Source organism: Pestalotiopsis fici (genome assembly GCF_000516985.1).
Source record: "Pestalotiopsis fici W106-1 unplaced genomic scaffold PFICI_Scf_6, whole genome shotgun sequence".
Lineage (NCBI taxonomy): Eukaryota > Fungi > Ascomycota > Sordariomycetes > Amphisphaeriales > Sporocadaceae > Pestalotiopsis > Pestalotiopsis fici.
The window spans coordinates 2,923,724-2,945,198 of NW_006917096.1; the positions used below are offsets into that span (position 1 = coordinate 2,923,724).

General features: G+C 49.8%; 5 protein-coding genes across 5 annotated transcripts; 4 read left to right on the forward strand and 1 right to left on the reverse strand.

The window, feature by feature from the left end:
* Positions 1-2,276: 2,276 nt before the first annotated feature.
* PFICI_09347 (uncharacterized protein) lies at positions 2,277-3,663 on the reverse strand (the record flags this gene model as incomplete). The annotated part of the gene is made up of 2 exons (XM_007837928.1): positions 2,277-3,204; positions 3,260-3,663. 2 exons carry the CDS (start codon positions 3,661-3,663, stop codon positions 2,277-2,279), a joined length of 1,332 nt encoding a protein of 443 aa, XP_007836119.1.
* Positions 3,664-6,103: 2,440 nt separating this feature from the next.
* PFICI_09348 (uncharacterized protein) lies at positions 6,104-7,924 on the forward strand (the record flags this gene model as incomplete). The annotated part of the gene is made up of 3 exons (XM_007837929.1): positions 6,104-6,334; positions 6,402-6,758; positions 6,830-7,924. The coding sequence occupies 3 exons, from the start codon at positions 6,104-6,106 to the stop codon at positions 7,922-7,924; spliced, it is 1,683 nt and encodes a 560-aa protein (XP_007836120.1).
* A 3,748-nt stretch (positions 7,925-11,672) lies between these two features.
* PFICI_09349 (uncharacterized protein) lies at positions 11,673-13,579 on the forward strand (the record flags this gene model as incomplete). The annotated part of the gene is made up of 2 exons (XM_007837930.1): positions 11,673-11,864; positions 11,927-13,579. The coding sequence occupies 2 exons, from the start codon at positions 11,673-11,675 to the stop codon at positions 13,577-13,579; spliced, it is 1,845 nt and encodes a 614-aa protein (XP_007836121.1).
* Positions 13,580-15,085: 1,506 nt separating this feature from the next.
* PFICI_09350 (uncharacterized protein) lies at positions 15,086-16,288 on the forward strand (the record flags this gene model as incomplete). The annotated part of the gene is made up of 1 exon (XM_007837931.1): positions 15,086-16,288. The coding sequence occupies one exon, from the start codon at positions 15,086-15,088 to the stop codon at positions 16,286-16,288; it is 1,203 nt and encodes a 400-aa protein (XP_007836122.1).
* A 3,224-nt stretch (positions 16,289-19,512) lies between these two features.
* PFICI_09351 (uncharacterized protein) lies at positions 19,513-21,364 on the forward strand (the record flags this gene model as incomplete). The annotated part of the gene is made up of 3 exons (XM_007837932.1): positions 19,513-19,784; positions 19,847-20,364; positions 20,778-21,364. 3 exons carry the CDS (start codon positions 19,513-19,515, stop codon positions 21,362-21,364), a joined length of 1,377 nt encoding a protein of 458 aa, XP_007836123.1.
* Positions 21,365-21,475: the final 111 nt, after the last annotated feature.

Genomic DNA, 21,475 nt, shown 5'->3' on the forward strand with positions numbered 1-21,475 from the left:
ATGTTGTGGATGGCGTTTCGAAGGCATTCGGTATATGGTTGAAGAGGATGAGTTTTTTGAATGGGTTCATTGTAATTTTGATAAATGCGGCGGGCAAGGCGTTGGAAGCATTATAGACCAAGGACAAGACTGATGCCAGTCATGATTATGATCGATTTATAGGCGTTGTTGCTGCCCAACACTGGGCACTCGGGGAAGGGAAATGGTATGTTAGCGAAATCGGAATTGGAAGAACGTGAAGGCGTTACAATTGGGGTGTTGATGCTTATATAACGGCCAGCTTGATTTCATGGAATCAGATGGAATGAAACCGTTGTGAGACAGTGTTAGCTGAAAATTCCTTGAGATCATCACGCCAGACACGGTTTCAGAGTGATGATAAAAAGCAAGATGTGTGCCCAATAGGCTGGCTGACACCTACAGCATGCAAATCTCGAAAATTTATGTGTATGGATTGGAAGAACTTTCCACCGATCCTACAATTCTTTGAATCTATCAGAGACCTCGGGAGCAGGGTATGTTGAATAATCGTCTTTTCGAATCAAGGATATCCGCCTACCATCAGTAGCAATGTGTTTGATGGGTTGTGGCTAAAATAATGCAGCAGCGGACCACGTAAAGGGTTGACGGTAACAGATATGACAATATAGTGGGCAATGATTCCAGCCATGTAAATGGGATGGACAGCACTACATATAGACATTTGCAGAAGAAAAAGAAATAAGGAAAAAGGAGAAAACAACTTATCCTTCGAAGTTCGCAGGGGTTCTCAGCACTTACCACCCGTCACCGACCCCAGTACACTGTGCACATTGATACTTTGGATCAGCGAGAGTAAATGCGACACAATGACGTGTGATTCACGGCAAATAATAGGCGTGTCAACTTCAATGTCGCACGCCAACACATAGGATCTCGTGGAGATTTTAAATAGGACGCGGCGCGCAGCATGCGTCTCTCCCCGAGCAACAGACACCAGAGACCAGCGAGCACTGCTCGAGAGGGAAAAGCAAACGGCCAAGTCCAGGTTTCTTGGCTCATTTCTGCCCAATCGGGTGGTATCCTGGATGGCTTTGAGCTCTGCCGACGACACGTTCTCCTCTAGTGTTTTTTCGCCTTGGAGATCGATTGGATTGGACCTGCAGCAGATATCTGCCGTGTCAAGCTCGTCCAAGTATGACTCGTCAACTTGCTCAGTCAGTGTAACGTCTCGGCGCGTTCTGTCAATACTACCGGCTTCTAATAGCCGCCTGTCTGCAGATAGGCGAATCGCGACAGCCGTAAAGCTTCTTGTCGTAGGTATAATGCCAGGTTCTGTCCAGAACCCGCTCCATACTCTTATAGTCGTCTCCCTTTCTACGTGCACTACTGGACGGATAGCCCGGATTAGTGTGAAATGCATATTAAAATCTTGCCGTTGTTTATGGGCATGTTTCCTCATATTCAGTGCCACTATAGCGTTGATATTGCATCCTTGCGCCTACTCACACTTCCTCGTGTGCGCTCGATGGTTGAAGTTTCGGATAGGCAGCGGGAAGTACAGCGTAAGCTCATTATCAGATCTTGCTTCTTGTTCTTATGAACTGTATATGTCATGCCTTTGGTGAGACTTACGGTAAACGATGCTGCCACCAGAGACGGCCAACCTTTTATTCATGACCATTATAGATCAGAATACATACTACCATCGGTAAGTTAGCGGCGCATCTTTTCATGGTTCCGTATTTGACATTGTGCCACTCAATTTGAGCATTGGGATATTGGAACATCGATGTTACCATGCAGCTGAAGACTGCCAACAAGTAGCTTGATATTCTGCTACTGTAACAGTGTCAACTCAGATTTTGTTGGACTTGTGACGCATCATTTACCCAGGGCCAGTGGCCCATCTTGACGCACCCGATCACGGCCAGCGAGGGTTGTTTTCTAGACAAGCAACTCCAAGGTCACTCGGGCCAATTGTTTATCCTAAACCAGAAGTCTGATATCTGTTCAAGGAAAAACGCTGTGCACGGCGATATCATATTGACAGGATTTGGCAGACACTCGATAAGGAATCGTGAAAATGCACAGTGTCGTGGTTTTGTGTATCATAATCTCATTTATATCCTGACAATTTTATCGCTAATCAGCACCAAGGGAGCGTATGGGTATCGAAAAGAGCGTTAGATGTACAGTGCCCATCAAGGCAAACCCCCGCGGGCCTCTCGACAGAGTGAACCCGTACCATTGTCTTTGTTTTTGCCCCTTCATCATTCAGACTGAAGTGCCTTGAACTATTTTGATGAGGATTTTGATGAATCACTATCATCGTCGTGATGCAACAGATGATCCATTTTTTGCTTCATGGTTTCGGGAGCTTCGGCCTCTGGCTCTTCAGGCTTTGGGGTAGCGACAGCCGGAGCGCTTTCGGCCGGCTCTTCTTCGTGATGCAGCAAATGATCAACCTTTTGCTTGATTGTCTCGTGAGTCTCGTCATCCTCTACTTCGGGAACAACGGGAGCGGGTGTGGGGGCGCTCTCGACGGGCTCCTCTTCGTGGTGCAATAGGTGGCCAACTTTCTGCTTGATCGTCTCCTCGGTTTCGACTTCTTCAGTCTTTGGGACTACGACCGGGGTGGCAGCTTCGACTGGTTCATCTCCATGATGCAAAAAGTTCTCAACCTTTTGCTTGAACTTGTCGCCAGCGTCAACTTCCTCTGGCTCCTGAGCCACGACGGTCGATGGGCCGCTCTCTGCTGTAGCTTCCTCGCCGTGGTGGAAGAGGCCCTCTCTGACCTTTTTCTTGATCTTTCCAGCAATCTGCACCTCTTCAGGCTCAACGACGCGATCGGCGGGACCGGCGTGCTCGGGCTCATCCCGGTAGCGCTCGTGCTCGTCGTCATCATCGTGGCGGGCAAACATGCCACCATGATCATCAGAGTCCTGTCTCTTCCTGAGCCACTTGGGAGCCTGCCATTCTCTCTTCTTGGAGAACCAGCCCGAACCCTCAAACTCGGGGACCTTGACACCCTTGGTGCCGGGAATCAGCTTAATACGACGAGCCTGGTGGAACCAAGGGATCCTCGGGAGCGAGGTTGGCCGGATCCGGTGCTCGCAGTGGGGACACTCGGCCGGGACGATCTGCAGGGCGAAGTATTGCGTCAGATCGTAGAGTGCAAGACCTGCGGAGAGGCTTCGTACCGAGAAATATACATGAATCAAGCTATTGCGGCGTCAATTAGTCGCATGATTATCCTGGGCGAGACAAGAGTTCTTACAAGTTGATCAATAAAGGAATCGTAGCATACGCAGCCAGTGCCGCTACCTTTCCACTGAGCTCATCCGACTTGGTCCAAGAAAAGACCAGCACGACCAACAGTGCAGCTGCCAGTATGAGATCTATCACAAAGTAGATGATTGGGTGCTCGGTATCACACGCCGCCTCTTCATCCTCAGATTCGGAACTGGAACTGCTACTGTGGCTGCCATGGCTGTGTCTCCTTCGCTTATGATGCACTCGCATGCGCAGAAAGATGAACAACGACGTGCCCGACGAGAATGCCAGCGGTACGAGACCGACGGCCGGTACCGCATGGTGGGATACGATACCCTCTGCCAGTAGCAATGGGAACGCCGGGATGAAACTCGCCGCAGCGACGACTCGCAAATCCAGTGCCGCCATTTTTTGGATCGTCTTTCGCCTCTTGTCTGCCTTTATCACACAACAAAACAACACAAAACAATAAAAGAGGAAAAACAGGACTGAAAAGAAATTCAGCGGTGAAGCCCGCGTCTACGCGAGAAAAGGTCAGAAATACTACTAGTTGCTACGCGATGATCCTAGACTTATCCCAAAGAGAGGGGCGATAACGATGCCCCATTTTGCAATCCACCGCTAAGAGCCAATCAAGCCATGCCATCACATCACGAGCTTGGACTGTGTAGGGAAAAGCTTGGGTGGGATGAAGAGTTGGCAGTGTGGATATGAAAGCACAGTCCTCATAAGCAAACAAAAGCGAGTGGTTTCGCATCATATGTGCATACTCGAAAGCGACGACGATGTATGCGATGGTGATTGTATAGGAAATGTCAGACGAGGTGCTATACTCCAAGTGTAGCAGGTAGTAATTCAGTACCTAGTGTAGATATTGCTTATTTCGGCAGGGATGCTATGCTATGCCTTTAGCTGCATTAGAGCTCTAATAAAAGATACAGCCATCAATGATGCTACTACTGCAGGGTCTTCACCTGGACGCGGACGGGTAGTAAGTACGTAGCTCTACGAAACTAATAAAAGCTCATATGCAGGTTATTTCTGCAACTATTTTGCGACAAAAGAAAAGAGAGGTTGAATGGCCCGACCCGCCTACGCCAAAGCTTGGGTGGGTACTAGGTATGTATCTCAGCAAAAGACCCCGATCTACGGAGAACGAATGATGCAATGATCAGCAGTGGGGTGAATACATGCACGGTCGCGCTGATGATCGTCTTCTAGGTTGTAATGGTTGCTGCGCTTTCGTGTTTAAACGAGTACTTTACGAGAATGAACCTTGGGATTAGAGAGAGATAGAGAAAACATGCCGACTTGGTTGTGTGGTGACCTTGCTATTGCAGGCAATTGGACGTAGGCACAAGTTAATGTCTCAAAATCATACAGCACAGCGGTGGATTAAGGTGGGCGAGTCACTCCGCTTTATGGTTTGTCGCACGCAACAAGGTCTCTAAAGAAAACGTCGTCAGCGGCGGTGCGTCCATTGGCAATAAAGAGCAATCTGTAAGGTATAAACAGGATCCTCCCTACCTAATATTACTTTCAGCTTTGTGCAAGATCCGGGGGCAGCACAGCAGCACAATCGCAACCAACCCGCATGCCAGCTGCAGCTCGCAGATAGATTGGACCATTATCCAAATGTTGGGGTGGCTGCCTCGTGTTCACGAGAAGGGGGCGGAGGAGCGCCGTTGTCGAATGGAAATGTTATAACAAAAAGCCCGCCCCCAAACAAGAACAAGACCGATTGCCGGAAATATTCTGTGCAATCCATCTCTTTTCCCGGGGGTCTCAGCCACCTTGTGTTATTAGGCGAGAAGCTCGGCCGATCCCCCATGATATCCACATGGAAGAAGCATTACGAAGGTGTCACAAAACGTCGTCTAGAAAACTAATGTGCGACGCAACACCAAAAAAGAAGAGGCCAGGCAGGTCAGGTCCCGAACATGCGTGGGTTCTTTGGGTGCATCTCGGTGTCGCAGCATGGGAAATGCGAGATGAAAGCTTGAGGAAATGGTTCCCGTCCAAGGCGTCGGGCGGAGAACACCCACGCTCGCCACGTTGCCGCATTTAGCCTCAGCTGAACAATAACTGTTGCTCCCGCTGAGCGGCCCGTGGAGGCTGATGCAATTCAAGACGACTCTTTTGTTCTGTATTTGGACAGATCGAGCAATTTTCCATCCAGCTGACAATTCGAAAGGCGCTCGGAATCTGCGCTTGCGCGCCCTCGCTTCGGTCAGGTTTAGTTGTACTCGAGATATATGAGAAAAACCATGTCGTATCACCGTTGGCGATCGAATTCTACTACCACAATGTGGTACCCCAAAACTTCCGAACGAATGTCTCAGCTATCATGGGCGGCCAGCAACAAATCACGGCCTGTTTCCCTGGAGATGATAAAATTCAATCGCATTTTACCTCGACTCCCCCAGTAAGCCACAGTGGGAAGAGTTTTTCTTCCCTTGCTTGCTGCCTTTCTCGATTTGGCTCCCTGATGGATAAATAGTCACCTGCGCCGCACAGCTGGATCCAGAACGGCGCATGCCCTCGTCTGTCATTGGAGACCCAGATTCCTGAACCTCGAATATACGCCAATAATGATAGGACTCGTCAACTCTGCGCAGGCTTTATTGACTCAATCCACGGTAGGAGCCTGGGGGCCGAGTTTCTGATAGGTCAATACACTCACCGGCAATTCATTGTACACTCCCACAAGTCGCTTTACCAAGACAAGAAGCCATAGCACAACGCCCTACCATGATTCTCCACTCTTGGCATATATACTCGTCAACGTTCCCAACATCCTGATATAATCTACCTCGTGTCGGGAGATTTTGATTTCGGTCAGCCCGTCATGGACTCCAGCGCAACCGCTTCGGGCAGCGATGCCCGGGAGAGTGAATCGATCGAGAAGCAGCATGGCACTGTCGCTGATGTCCCTACTCGAGCGGAAGCCGACGAGGCCCAACATGAACAGGCCGAGGACTGGAAGATCTCGAGGCATGAACTCTACATCATCTTATCATTGACAATCATCAACATGGTTGTGGCGCTGGATGCCTCTGTAATAGTGACAGCCTTGAACGTGAGTATAGCTTATTCCCCATGGCAAAAAGACGGCACAGCCTGATTCTGACGACGTTGTCCCATAGTCAATCATATCTGACATAGGAGCAAATACAACCGAAGGCTTTTGGATAGGAACCTCATACTTGCTTGCGTCTACAGTGGTAATGCCACCCATGGCAAATGTCAGCGAGATCTTTGGAAGGGCCGGTTGCCTCATGGCGTCGCTGGCTCTGTTCACTATTGGAAGCATCTTGTGCTGTGTCGCTGGCGACATCAACGTTCTGCTTGGCGGCCGGGCCGTACAAGGAATAGGCGGCGGTGGCATCTGGGTGGTTTCGCTTCTCCTCTTGACCGACATTGTACCTCTGCGACACCGACCAAAGTGGTGGTCTGTCATATCCTTGGGATGGGCCATTGGTCTCGTCATTGGTCCGTTGATCGTGAGTCCTTTCAATGATTGGTCATGAGTTGTGTAGGTAGTTTGGGGAAACACTGACATTTCGTGTATTAGGGAGGTGCTATTGGTCAAAACACAACCTGGCGTTGGGTGTTTTATTTGAACTTTCCATTCTGCGCCTTTGGTCTCCTGGTTACACCAGTGCTCTTGACCATTCGACCCAAGGCAGAAACGAATCAAGAGAAGCTGGCTCGACTCGACTGGGTCGGCGGAGTCCTCTTCACCGGTTCTCTTACAACATTCCTCTTTGGTTTAACAGCAGGCGGCGTGCAGTTTCCGTGGAACACTGCTAAAATCTTAGCGCCACTCATCATTGGGTTGCTCGGCCTGATGGGTACCGCCATATGGGAAGAATTTGGCGCGAGGGAGCCTATGCTCAAGAGATCCCTCTTCCACGACTGGAGTTCCATCATCACCTATTTTGGAGGCTTCGTCCAAGGTCTGGTCATGTACGGCCAACTATACTATGTCCCCTTCTTTGCTCTGGCCGTGAAGCAGGTCTCACCCATCCGAGCGGGCGTTATACTCTTACCTGTAATGTTGATTCTTGTCCCAAGTGGTGCCGTAGCTGGGGCTATAGTTAGTCGGGTCAACAACTATCGCTACATAATTTGGATTGGATGGCTGCTGGCGACGCTCTCCAGCGGGCTTCAATTGCTATGGACAGCCACCATCTCAGATGCAGTTTGGTTTGTCACTCTGATTATACTAGGTCTTGGACACGGGTTCGTACTCAACGCGCAGACTTTTGCCTGCCAAGCGTTGGCGAAACAAGGAGATGTGGCCGCTGCTGCGGCGACATATGGCTTCGCAAGGCAGTTTGGGACAGCCGTTGGCGTTGCCGTCGGGAGCACGACTTTCCAGAATGTCATGTCCCTGAAGCTGGGTTGGCAAGGCTTGCCGACGGACATTGCTTCCAATGCCGAGGGCTACGTCCCTACGCTACACGGTCTACCTGATGGCGATCCTACCAAGAGCGCAGTCTTGGATGCGTACGTCTTTGGCTTTCAGGGAGTTTGGAAGGTGTTTCTCGTCATCTCTGGGATCGCGTTCTTCTCAAGCTTCCTCATACGGCCCTCAAATCTTGATCGCGAAAATGAAACAGAACATACTCTGGCCAGGAGCCGAATTGTCAGATCACCGAAATGATCAAATTAGTATGATTATAATTACTTGCATATTTACGCATGGATACCATAGATAAAGATTGTATTCCTTTTCTTATCAAAATCTTCGTGTTCTTAACATGTATCGAACCAAGTGAACAATACTCGTCCCAATGAACCAGAACTCATGTCAAGTTCTTGGTATGGTGTAATCTGTTCAGCCCAGACGTACACTTGCGAGCGGTTTCGCTCCGGACCACGCAAATCGGATTGCTCCTGTCACGTGAAAATCATGAGTGGTTGTGTAGCAAGGCACATCATGCGTCGCTGTACTTGAGTTGCCAGTGATAATGACTCTTGCTAGTACTGATTGCAGTCCATGCCTAAAGATATTTCAAAGCCGCTGCGCATTCCATTTTCGCAAAACGAGCCCTGTGAACGTTGGCCGTCCTTGTGCAAGCGTATCGTCCCATCATAGGCGATGTTAGCACTCAAATGGCCTTGTCGCACCGATCGGTAGATGATCTCACGAGTATTTTGCTTCAAAGTAGTGCGTGTTGTGTGTGACTAGATCGACCAATGCAGTTACCAACATGACTCATTGGATGGCATTGCGTGTTGCCTCTGACCTTTCCCTATTCCAAAATGCGACTCCGGAAGGACATGAGCCTGGAAAATAACATTTCAGTTTGCAAGATTGGGACCTGTTTTGCTGAAAGATAAACATCACATGCCTCACATTGTTCTGCTGCACCACAGGAATTATGGTTTTGCACAAGTGTGCAGAGTCTATAAGCTCATGGAGAAAGCAGGTTTGTGGATTTGTTTGTTGTAAGGGTAAATCATTGTGATCTAGGATGATTGATTTCCTTATTACTCACAGAAAAAGTCATTTCGCAAGCGTTAGTTGCATCCATCTCAGCGAAATTAGTATAAATACCTCGATTCATTCCAAATCAGAAAGGAATTTCTTTTGTCTCTTCCCTCATCAGTTTACGTACCTACACTACTTGGAACTGGCCGCCTTGAAAATGAAACACCAAGTAAGAAGAGAAGGGATGTTATAATTATCCATACCCCTTGATTTGATTATCATGAGATTTTAGACCTACCTTGGGGTGGATGATTTCGTTATTCGAAGCACAATCGACGAGTACCAGAGGTCGGACTAAAGAAACCAATAAGACCAGGCGCAACGATTCCGCAAACATTCCGTATTAAAGCAGCAGAAGACATTGGTCACTTTATACTGACCAAAATCACCAAAATCATGCTGTGGTTTTGAATACCACCACAGTCTTGCCAGATCCGAGTCCTGCCATCCCTGTAGGCTTTGGCAATCGACCTCTGCCCTTCCCTACGCCAACGCCTTTGTTTTGCTCAGAGCTTATAGCGCCAGTTTTTCTTACAGTCAATAGCTGGACACACTGGGTAGCACAAACCACAAGTTCACATTGGAATGAAATTCCAATATTTTGGAGTACACGACGAAGACGTCGCCGTAGAGCCCACCATTGCAAATCTGGAATGACCCTACTGCACTCAGCCGCTCTATTTCTAAGTCACCGTATACGCCAGAATCGTCCCGTCTTCAATTGCCTCATTCCCTCCAAGATTATTTCACTGGACGATGGAAAGGAGACCGACACGTTGCTGCATTGCAGAGAGTCGTGACAGACACGGGCATCAGCTTAGTGAGTACTGAGAACAAAGCCCAAAATCCAACAGCCTTTGCCTGCAGGCTGCGCTGCGCATTGCGAATGCCCTCGAAGCCCAACATAAGTGGGTCAACTATGACACCCGACCCAGGGCAGCAGCACTCAGATCCTGTCATCTTTGAGACAAAAGTAAATCATTAGACTGACTGCCTTTGGAGTTGATCTCCAGTAAGTCGCAGGATTCTACACCACGAATCTCCGACCTAAGCGTAGATACCTATTATTCAGTACACACGCCCGTGAGCGCACCATTGGTCATGATCGACTTATAATCTGGCAAGACGAGGAGTCATGTCATCACCTCGACGACATGCTTCCAAGACGGGGGTCTAGAAATTCAGCAATGATAAGATCCCGGAAAACTCTCCCCAAATTGCCGGTGGGACGAGGAGTGTTGGCGCCGGTTGATGAAGAAACACCTTGCGGTCCCCTTCCTCTGCAGTATTTGACACGTCATATCCACGAGATGAACGACCATCTCGGAAGTAACCAGGATGTGGTCGGAGCCGGGCACAATGAGACTACAACGCTCGTGAAAGTGCACAACGTTGGGAAGATGTCTCTAGAACGCGCAGATATCGTTTATGGCACGCGAGAGTTAATTTTCAATGGAGAGATTACACGATTCATTTGACGTCTGGACCACTGGTCAGTATACTCAAACTCGACCTCCTACTGGCCCTGATAGTTTCCTGTGGCAAGATTCTGGCTGACTTATTGTAATCTAGAGGAAAATGGAATCCAAGCGGAAAAGCCATGATTGTGGCGTGTTTGTTCCAGCGGCATTGCTTGCCGCTAGCAAAACAGATACCAGGTCAACCTGGAAAACCCGAACGTCAAGAGAGTGGAAAATGTTTCTTCTAACTCACCTCCAAAAGCAATAAAGAGAATCCATTTGCTGAAATGGTTCAACGATGGAATATATCAGGGATGCGCCGGACTGATCCGACTGCACCTTCCATCGTCGACGATTCCCGAGCATGAGGAAGCTGGGTGCAAGAGTGGAAACGTTTATCCTTTACAATTGCATCGTACCGGAAAAGCATCGACATCCATTGGCGGCCGGAGCCTTTCCTACGTAAATCTTACTATTATTTCACTTGGACTTCGATTGGAAACGGATTTTGTGTGTATGGCGTTCGCGGTCAGGAGCGCCGCTCGCAGACCGAATTATAACGAGACACACGACGACTGGATATGATAACGGTCGCGAAGCAGACAGACATGAGCGACATTAACGTCTTAGGTAATGAATTGCCCAGCAGAAGTGGAAGCTTTGGATTATACTTGAAAAAAGATTTGACATGGAATATCCATTCATACATACGGTAGCTTTCACTATGACGTGCCTTTATCACAGTCCGTGGCCAGTCTTTTGATTTGTAACTTACGAAATACGATGTGCCGTATTATTGAAAAGTCATAAGATCGTAAATTATTCTTCCGTTCACACATTTGTATATGCTCTTATAGTAGTGATCAGGCCAAGGGATGCGGTTCGTATACTTCGCATAGATGTTTTCTTTTTCTTCTCGCGTCCAGCCCTGTAGTTGAATCCGATCCAAGTAATCACTCCTCACCATTGTTGTACGATTATCTCCACGCTGTCGCATCAGGCGTATGACTGATAGTGTCAACAATATGTGCCTTGTAATCAACTATCTTAAGATTCTATCTGCAGAGGAAAGCAAAACAGTCCCAAGTATCTTCCATTCGTCCTCTTGCTTTCTGTGAATCCCGCAGCTCAACTGGCCACGACTGAACTCTATTTTCTTTTTCTAAGACGAATAAACTCCACTACTTTAGTCGCGAGACACCCATGCCCTGGTTAAGAAGAAGCTTGGACGTCTCCACCACCCCTCTCATCAACTTGACCTAAAATTGCGATAAGAAATGCACGCAATCAATTGATTGAGTCTCTCTCACTGCTTGTGATTTCAAGGTCGATTCCTACTGTGAAGGTGTCTCACGGGTGCGATTGAGTATACTGCGTACAGGATTATAATATACTCATTGACTCTCGTTCTGACACGCCCCTCCTGTGATGATCTGTGCGGGCTCCTAGGTGCCAAAATGGACGAATTCGGTTGGACAGCAGAGGATGATGTGGCCATGCACGAGGTTGGCGACTCGCTCGACGTCGGCATGGAACCGGGAGCTACGGTCATGTGGTTTGGTACTCATGAAGGCGTCCGCATGGACGAGCTGACCGAGGAGTATCGCCGCCATTTGGAACATGGCTCGTACTGGGACAGGACGCCCAACGTATGTCCAAAGCTTGCGAGCTTGTCGCAATCGGGTGTGACTCACTGCTAATCATGACCAAGCTGCTTCGTTTCAGGAATTTACATACGCGGTATCTGGATTGGTTGGACCAGGAAAGAAGTCCCTTGTCGGCTCCCATCTGGTTCGGAAAGTATCGAGGCCATGAATTGAGGATTCTATATACGAGGCCACGGAGGTGGCGCTGGCTTATGGATAATTGTGGGAAATGGAGACGGGCTCTATTGGACATGATACGCAGGTACGAGCTCTGGAGGGAGTTGCATGATCCGGATTGGCAGTACAGGCGGCGCCGACGACGACAAACACATGGTAGGATGATTGTCAACAAAGTCGGCGAGCGCCTCTTACCGCGTGATGACGGACCGGCTTCAGATGATGATGATTCGTATGCAACCGACAGTAGCTTTATAGTCCGGGACTCGGATATGGGTACAGACCAAGACGGCGAGAGCAGTCAAGACGAAGATGACCCTTTTGAGCCAAGCAGCGACGCGGAGAGCGACGTGATTCTCGATGGAGATTTTGATGTCCAACAGCAGGCGTCCATGGTGGTTGGCACCATGGAAAGTGAGGGAGAAACGACACCACGGACGGCTGCCAAGAGGGACGAAAGGAGACGGCCTCTCACTCTATTCGGCGACAGTGACAAGGACTCTGATAATGAGTTCCCGTCAGTAGCGGCCATGTTCCGGACACCGCAGAGGCCTCGAGCTCCACGTGTTCGGGTGGCGGATGAAAGTCATGTGCACACACCCACGCAAACACAACGGATCATTACTATATCATCAAGCAGCGAGAGCCATGCAGGTTCCATTGTCGAGGATGATGACGAAGATGACAAGGATGAAGAACTTCGACCGCACTTTTCCCAAGCCACAAACCGGCTTTTTGATGTCGAGGCGAAAGGCGGACGAGAAGGGAGAATTGGCACAAGAGTCAGAACATCACCGAGGAAATATATCTCCCTTGAAATCAGCTCCAGCGACGACGACAATACCGCGAGGAATACCCCTCGTACGTCAGTAAGATCGTCGAGGAGCATCCCTCGATTGCCACCACCCCAAGAGGATAGTATGTCTAGCAGCAGCGATGAGCTAGTTCCGTCACCGACAAGACGCATTACATTCATGGATCGGAGCAAGATCTCGCCAATTCGGAGGAAGCACAGTGATGTTACTTTGACACCACGAAGACAACCTGTGCGAAACTCGCCTAGGAGGAATGCGGCGTCACCACGCAAACAGTCACCACGCAAACAGTCACCACCCAAAGAGTCGATAAGCTTAATCACTTCGGAAGAGGAGGAGGAGAAGCCGGTCCAGACGCCGCTGAAAAGACGTCATTCAAGGATCTCTGTGTCTCAGACCAACACGAATCGACGGGATCTTTCCCCATATGATTCTGATGATCTGCCAATCTATCCGAAGGGCTTTGGCCGTAAGACTGCTGCTCCGGCCAACAGCATGGACAGTCCCGCGTCTCTGGACTCGGATGACAAGCCCCTCAGACCACGGTCAAGCCCAATCAAGCATACTCCTACCAAAGTGGGCGACATCATCTGTATTGATTCCGACGATGAGCCGGTAAGGCCGCCGCCCAGTCGGCGTAAACGAAGCCAGGCTCAGGAAATGCATACCGAGTCGGACGACGAGCCTATCAGTCCTAGGAAACCAAATCATGGAGGCTATCGATAGTCTGCATTGCGATCAATGTACTCTGTTTTTAGCACACATAATTCATGTTGAATAGCAGTGGGTGGGGGTAGAAGCCAGCCGTCGAACGTGTATAATACATGGCGGGATTCCTGATGCTTGGTGAGGAAAAAAATACAGAGAAAACACCCGGGATTCCATGCGCATCAAATATCACAGATACGAAAAGATCAACGATGGAATGGATCTCCCAATGGATGCTTTTTGCTCGTATGCAGCTGCTGGATCTTCATGGCGCCGTCCGGGAGTCGCCAGAGGCAAGAGGATTTGGTGGAAATTTCCCCAATTTGGGTGCAGTTTTAGTGAATGGGTACCTGCAGTCTAGCGCTCCTGGTTAGGAGGATCCATGCCCCGCAGATGAAAGGTCTTTAGCGCTGTTTGAGCGCTGCTGTAATGGGTCCGCAGGAATGTTCCTTTTGCTTTGCATTCAATGGGGGATGGGAAGGAGGGAGGATGCAGCAATTGTTTTGCCTTATGTCAGCACAAGTTTTGTAGTGTACATGGTAGAGGTGGTTATGTCGATCTCTTATGCTAATGACGACAGTGATGCTGGAATGGTGCCGGTGGTGGTGATGATCTTGATGCCAGATGCCAGATTAGGTTGGACTGCTAGTGTGTGCACATAAGATGACAGGACGGGACGAAATAAGAGATGCCCCCAGGTGCCAAAGTTGACAGAAAGGTTTGTGCTTAACAAGTAAGGTTAAGATTTTTGTGGGAATCTGTTACGGAGGGATATGGTGTCTACCAAGTGCTGCTTAAGGGCTTATGCCCGACGGTGGGAATATCAGCTGCCCCTTGGAAATGGATTGGTATTGTTCTAAGGAGAATTATCGCGTTAGCCATAGCCGCGCCGCCTCTTCAAATGAAGATCCAATGGCGACGGCAGCGATGCACGTCCCACCGAGGCAGCTGATTCGGCTCTCCACTGGTCACGGCGGTTTCCACTAAACAGGCGACAGAGAGGACCAACGGGGTTAGGTGCCCCTGCCAAGACTTCGCCAATTTCATGGCCGTGGATTTCGTCCCATCGTATCCCAGATTTCCGCCCAGGGGCCCCAGCGGATTGACGGCAGAACGTGCATCGTGCGCGCTTTGGGGGGGCTCCTGGACCTGGTCATTGGCGTCTTGGTACCGGGGGGCTTAGACTGTCAAGGGAGGGAGAATGGGAGTGAGGGAGAGAGACTCGAGACTTTGGGGGTGCAAGTCTTGGCTCGGCATCTCCAGCAATAATATTTTTGTCTCTTCTTTATTCTCCCATCACCACAATCAACGACCTTGTATTTGTCGTTTTTCACTCTTTATTCACCTCTCTTTAGCTTGAGCATCACTCATTCATTGCTTCTTGCTTGGACATTGGCACCTCGGCTGCCTTACGCTCTTTTATTTCCAGTCCCAACTCTCGATATCTTGCGCGACCAAACCGCAAACAAACAAAGATACACACACGCTCCTTGCCGTAATCAATCAATCAATTCACCTATCACAATGCGTTTCTCCCGCTCCGTGGCCGCCAGCGCCGTCGTGGCCGTCGCGTCCGCTGACAACTACTTTGGTTTCAACTCGGGTGCCCTCAAGGACGATGACTCTGCCAAGTTCAAGGCCGACTTCGTCCAGGAGATGACCACGGCCCAGAACCTTGTTGGCGCCCCCGTCACCTTCAACGCTGTGCGTCTGTACACAAACATCCAGGCCTACTCCACCACCGACCCCATTGAGGCTTTCGAGGCCGCCGTCGAGACCGGCACCTACCTTTTGCTCGGTATTTGGACCTCGGGCACTACCTCCATCGAGAATGAGATGACCGCCCTCAAGGCTGGTCTCGACCAGTACGGCTCTGAGCTGGCTGACCTCATCATTGGTATGTCCATTGGTAGCGAGGATCTCTACCGTAACTCGGCCACTGGTGTTGCCAACTCGGCTGGTGTTGGTGCCGATCCCGATGTCATCGTCGGCTTCATCAACGACTTCAAGTCGGCCTTTGCCGACACCTTGATCGCCAACGTCCCCATCGGACACGTCGACACTTGGGACGTCTGGCCCAATGCTACTAACAAGCCCGTCCTCGATGCCGTCGATTGGATTGGTGTTGACGAGTACCCCTACTACGAGTCCGGCAAGGGCAACGACATCTCCAACGCTGGCACTCTCTTTGACACTGCCTACGATGCGACTCTTGCTGCTGTTGGTGACAAGCCCGTCTGGGTTACCGAGACTGGCTGGCCCTACACCGGTGAGACCTGGGACGAGGCTGTCGCTAGCGTTGAGAATGCCAAGTACTACTGGGACGAGGTTGGTTGCCGCCGTCTCTTCAACCAGGTCAACACTTTCTGGTACAACCTCCGTGATTCCAACTCGGCCAACGAGATGAAGTTCGCTATTACCGACAACCTCTCGACCGAGGCCCGATTCAATCTGTCCTGCCCTGCTACTTTCGATACCCCCTCTTCCACCTCGACTGGCTCTGCTACCGGCACCGCCACTGGTATCCTGACTGCTTCCGCAACTGGCACGGGTGCTTCTTCCACCGGCACTTCCTCCTCTGGCTCTTCCAGCAGCGGCAGCAGCAGCGGATCTTCTTCCAGCGCTTCGTCCACGAGCGCTGTCGGCACCTCTGATGCCATCTCCCGCGGCTCAGTCTCGGCTGTCTCTGCCGTCATTGCCTTGATGGGTGCTGTTTTCCTGCTGTAAATAGCCTGGTGAAGAGATTTGAAGGTGGCCAGCTTGTCCTCCAGTTTTTCTCCCGCACATATTCATCATATTTCGCTCTGCCATGGGGTGACAGATGCATTAGATACGGAAATGGGAGCTACACGATTGTAATATAGAGGTTTCCGGCCGACAGTCGATATATAGAGGCTGCCTATACTGCCAGTTTTGCTTTCTGCGCGGCGCGCTACATGGACCAATTGATTTTTTAAACACGCCAGAACTTCACGTGATATTCATGGTCCCACCTTCGATGTTCAGTCCCTTCTTGGCTAGCGATTGATGTCTTGAAGAATTGCAATAGATGGGAGTACAGTTTACGTGTCACATTCAATACTCCAAGGTTACGTTGGCGAGATATCGTGAACTGAATCCTGCCCCGTCGTTGCGTAGGTCTGAGATCAACAGTCAGCAAGCTTGTTAATTACATGGCCATGGTATAACGATGTCAAGAACTCGTATCGCAAGCCAAGCCGGGGTTAGACTTTTGTGGCTTCAGCTCCTTCTGTCTGCGGCTCGGGCCGCGCAACGTGACGTCTTTATACAGCCCGCCAAGTATCATCTTTCCAAGATGCAAAATGTGGCTGTATCATGGAGGAAATATTCTAGATCTACAAAGTCACACCAGCTGCATAGATCCAGCATAGCACTTTGATGTGAATCACATCTCTTCTCTTTCCAAATCGGGATATTGGTCGTCAAGTCCAACTCGCCTGGAACTTCATTGGCCCGGAGAGGACATTTGTTCGTTCCGTGCGGCAGATTGAAGGTGGGTTGCGAAGAAAAGTCTTACAGCTGAAATTGATAGACGAAGTTTTTGACAAAGACCAGGTACTCGACCACGCCTGACACAGGAACCTCGACTTTTCGTGGTCGAGTGGCCTGATGGATCCCGTGCCTCCCGCCTACATTGCCAGATGCTAGGGTGAAAAATCGTGGCATCAGGGCAAACTGGATTCAAGTAGGACGATGGACTAATGGCCTACTCAACTCTTGTCCCCTCCCACCACTTGGTTTCTACCTTTTTCTGGGTTTTCACCTCATGACTTCGTATCTTTTGTCTTTCAATATTTTCCCCGGCCCTGAAGCAGATGTCAGTTGAAATCGGCTCATAAGCCTCGGCACAATGACTGACCATGCATGACTACGACGTCAATTCTCAGCATAACGAGGAAGTGTATTACCCCATGCAGGATGTTCGTGCTAGGTCATGATGGCGAGTATCAGGTATTTAGAGGCCTCTGCATACATTTTCCCTGTCACTCAAAAAGATTGGTATTGTCTTGATCGGAGGCGACAACATACAGCCACGACTTCCCTTTTCGACATTATCTTTCTCAATAGCCTCCCAAGGCCAGCAAGTTGCGCATCGTCACATGGGACTTTCTTGTTGGACGTAGAAAATGATTCGACTCGTATTCTACGATTGCGGTGCTAACCTAAGGATGCAATCAAAACCTTCTTGTGGAAATATGCAAACACAAACTACATCTTAGATTACTATTCAAATTGAGTGACTCATCCTCACGCACTTTGCGTCCGGAGGCATCCTGGTTTGAATAATGCAGATACGGATATCATTACACATAAATTGTCTTTTTTTTTTCTCTGCGTTATCCACGCATTAATATTCGAAGAAGAATCGATTTCACACAGGACATATTCTCAATCCATATCGATTCAGCGTCTGAACTTGGAAACATCTCCGACCTTCGCACTACTGCTGGGATGTATTACGTCCAGCACGCTGTCGGGATGCGGTTCGAAACAATAGCACAACGACAGAGACGGCCGTGCCACCTCCAAGAACCGGCCACATTTGTTCCACGCACGTGATAACAAAAATGCATTTCAAAAATGCTGTTGTGTCTCGTTATCAATGATTACTGCAGCTCTTGTCTCGTCAGCGACATCATGATATGATTGTCAGGCTCACGCTCAGCGAGCAAAGCGTCCAGGCATGTCCTCGATCTGGAATACGGCAGAACTCGTCTAGCCCTAACGCTCACCACAACAGCACGTCCGAGGATATCGTAGCCCTGTCGAGTCGTGATCGCTTACACCGTTGACGCCGATTTTGGAAAAGATGTCATCAAGGTTACCTTGGACGAGCGTCCCATTTGTGCAGAAAAACGCACCTCAACAGAGCGACATGGCACGGTGCATATTTCAGTAGACAAACACCCAATCGCGATGACTTGTTCCGTACTTGAGTATGAAAAATGTCGGGGTCAAGAAAATGATATCATATCATATGGTGGCATGTGTCGGATGGGGTAGCATTTGGGAGCGATGTTGCATCGAGTTGCTCGGCAAATGCCGCGATGGACAGGGATTGGGACTGCTTGTCGCTAAATATAGAATTTGATAGTCTCATAGTATCTGACCAAGTGGTGAACCCAGGCATGTCTCGATGACCATCTCACGATCATAACTTGGATGACCAAGAAATGTTTGACAAACCCCCCAGCTCTCGTTCCCCAGTTCTGGGACCAATACAATCCCAAAGATGGGCGGAAAATCCGGTAAAGGATTCTTTTTTTAGTGCCCGCCGCTACAGAAGGTAGTGTACGCGTGTTGTATCCCCCTGCAGATGGACTTGATGATGTGATGCTATTCTTTGCATCCTTTTTTGACCGCACAATTTTGACTTGCGACTGATAATCTGACAGAACCACAATGTCGGTCATCACACTTTATTCTATTTGTGACCACACCCTTTGGACATGGGCCATGGTCTCGAAATGTCATGAAAAACTGGCTTGCCGTAGAAAGCTTTGCACTAAGGGCAAGCTCCGTACTCATAGTCTGTCGGCCGGATGACAACTAATGACAACGCTAGAGTATAACAGGGTTCGCGATCCCGAAGCTGCCAAGTGACTTCGTAATAACTTAAGTCAAAAAATCCCCACACCGTTGTAAGACTTTGGGGGCCACGGCGGCGTTCTCCTTAAATGCCGGACCGGTTCGGTGCACGTGGTTTTGTCTCGCTTCTCCTGAACAGGCAGCCCTTGAGGTTGGTGCAGGATAGAAAACTTCTTTCCCTTCTTTTTCCCAACTCGCGAGCAAAGGACGAGGATATAGGCTCGGCACTTCTCTCCTTCCCACTTTGGGCGGACACGACGTCTGCACAGCCGGTCCTCGAGCATCATCAAACTAGATGAGTCAAGGCAGGCTCCCCACAGTTCTCCGGCACTGGAGCGGACATGCTTGCCGACCATAACGCCCGGCTGACCGAGGCCGATGGCGACAATCTCGGCATTGCAAGTGCTTACCAACACGGCGACTTGGTCGTCTCACGCAATGCTCCCGTCACTCCCGCCGCCGCCTCCGCTCCTCCCTCGGGGCATGGCAGGTGGGCAACGAGCGCGGATTGGGCCGCGCACAAGGATAGGGTTGTCCGGATGTACTGGAATGAGGATAGAACGCTCAAGGAAGTCATGAGCATCATGGCGACGGAATATGATTTCCACGCCACGTAAGTTCTCTTCCGTGTTAAAAGTTGACAGTTTTGTTGTGTTTAACGATTCCTGAGCGCAGAGTGAAAATGTACAAATCTCGGTTCAAGCTTTGGGGACTCGCCAAGAATATTATCAAGGAGGACGCCTCCCGGATCATCCAAGCAGCGTGGTCGGGCGAGAGACCTGACGAGCCCGTCGTCAAGGGCCGAAAGGTCGGCTCCAAGCGGTTCCGGAAGCAGTTGCAGACGGCTCGGGAGCTCGGCGCCCGGTTCTCGTCAAAGGAATCCAGCTTGCAGACGCCGTCGCCCCCAACAATGCCGCCGGGATCTCCGGATCAACTGCAGAAGCAGCAGCAGGTGATGATGTCATCATCGGCTTGTTCCTCTCCCACGTCGCTGTCGCATCGTCTTTGGCAGCCCGACGTCTTGGGCCAGTCGGAGCGCGCCTGTCATGCTATACACAGTTACACCGACTTCTGCCTCAATACCAAGGTCTGGGAACTGGCAAGCGTTACGGCCGATGATGCACTGAATCTCCCCAAAGGGAGAACGTTCAAGGTTTTTGTTGTCGACAATTACATGTCAATGACTGCTGGGTGTAAGTGCTTGTCCTTTCTTTCCCTGCACGGTCAAGTTTCATTGTTGTAGTGAACATGTAAGAGAGATGGAGAGAAAAGAAAATGAACCAACAGTTACAGAAAACGGAAAGGTTTTATTCTGCCATCTGCAATCCACCCTTCGGCATTTATGTTGCGCAGCGCTAACCCAGAGAAACCTTGCAGGGTGGATGGATCTGCGGACGGCGGCAAGGATACTGAAGCGATCGCGCAATTCAATTACCGCATTTCGGATTATAGACAATTGTCTCGAAAGAACAAGTAACCTGATTAACTGTAAGTAAAAAGACATGTCCATTCATGATTTCGATTGGAATCGACGCTGGAATTTTTCGTGTGGTCAAGTCAATGTCATCACGCGGATGAAATACTAATATCGTTTCAATCACATTAGTTCAAGATCCTACATTTATCACTGCTACCATGTCGGTAGTATTACAACTAGAAGAGTTTGCCAAGGAGCTGGCCACTTCGCTATTGCGCTACATCTACCACATGAGCGTGGTTAAACTGGGAGCACATCACCCTTTTAGCTGCTTCTGGGCACACATGACCTCGCTGGGAGTAGTGAATGCCCGGCACGCCGTCGAGTCGACACTGAGGGTGCACTACGACACTTTGCAGCGCCAGATGCATCCCGAGGACATCAAGTACTGGGGCGACTCGCCGGGCTCGGGCCGGCGCCTGGCTCGGTATACCGACTTTGCCCGGGACCAGATGCCAAGCAACAATTTCATGAACATCATGTACGACATGGAGGCCGACGTGACGTCGGTCGTCGACGAGATATACATCAACTGGTGCCAAATCATGCTCTCGTACTTTATCGCTCATGCCGCCCCTGACGAGAGAGGCGACCCCAATCGATTCGTGGCCAAGGATGCCGACGCCGAGGTCGATCGGATCAAGGTGGAAGACGTCGAGGATGAAGAGGGCAGCATGGAAACGCTCCACAAACTTGAGCATTTCGAGGACTCTTGATTGTTAGAACTTGGGAACATTACGACATTACGAACAATTTCTACTTGACTTGTACCATCACTACCGAATCCATCGTTATGGATTTGGGCAATTTAGAAACATCGTCGGCGT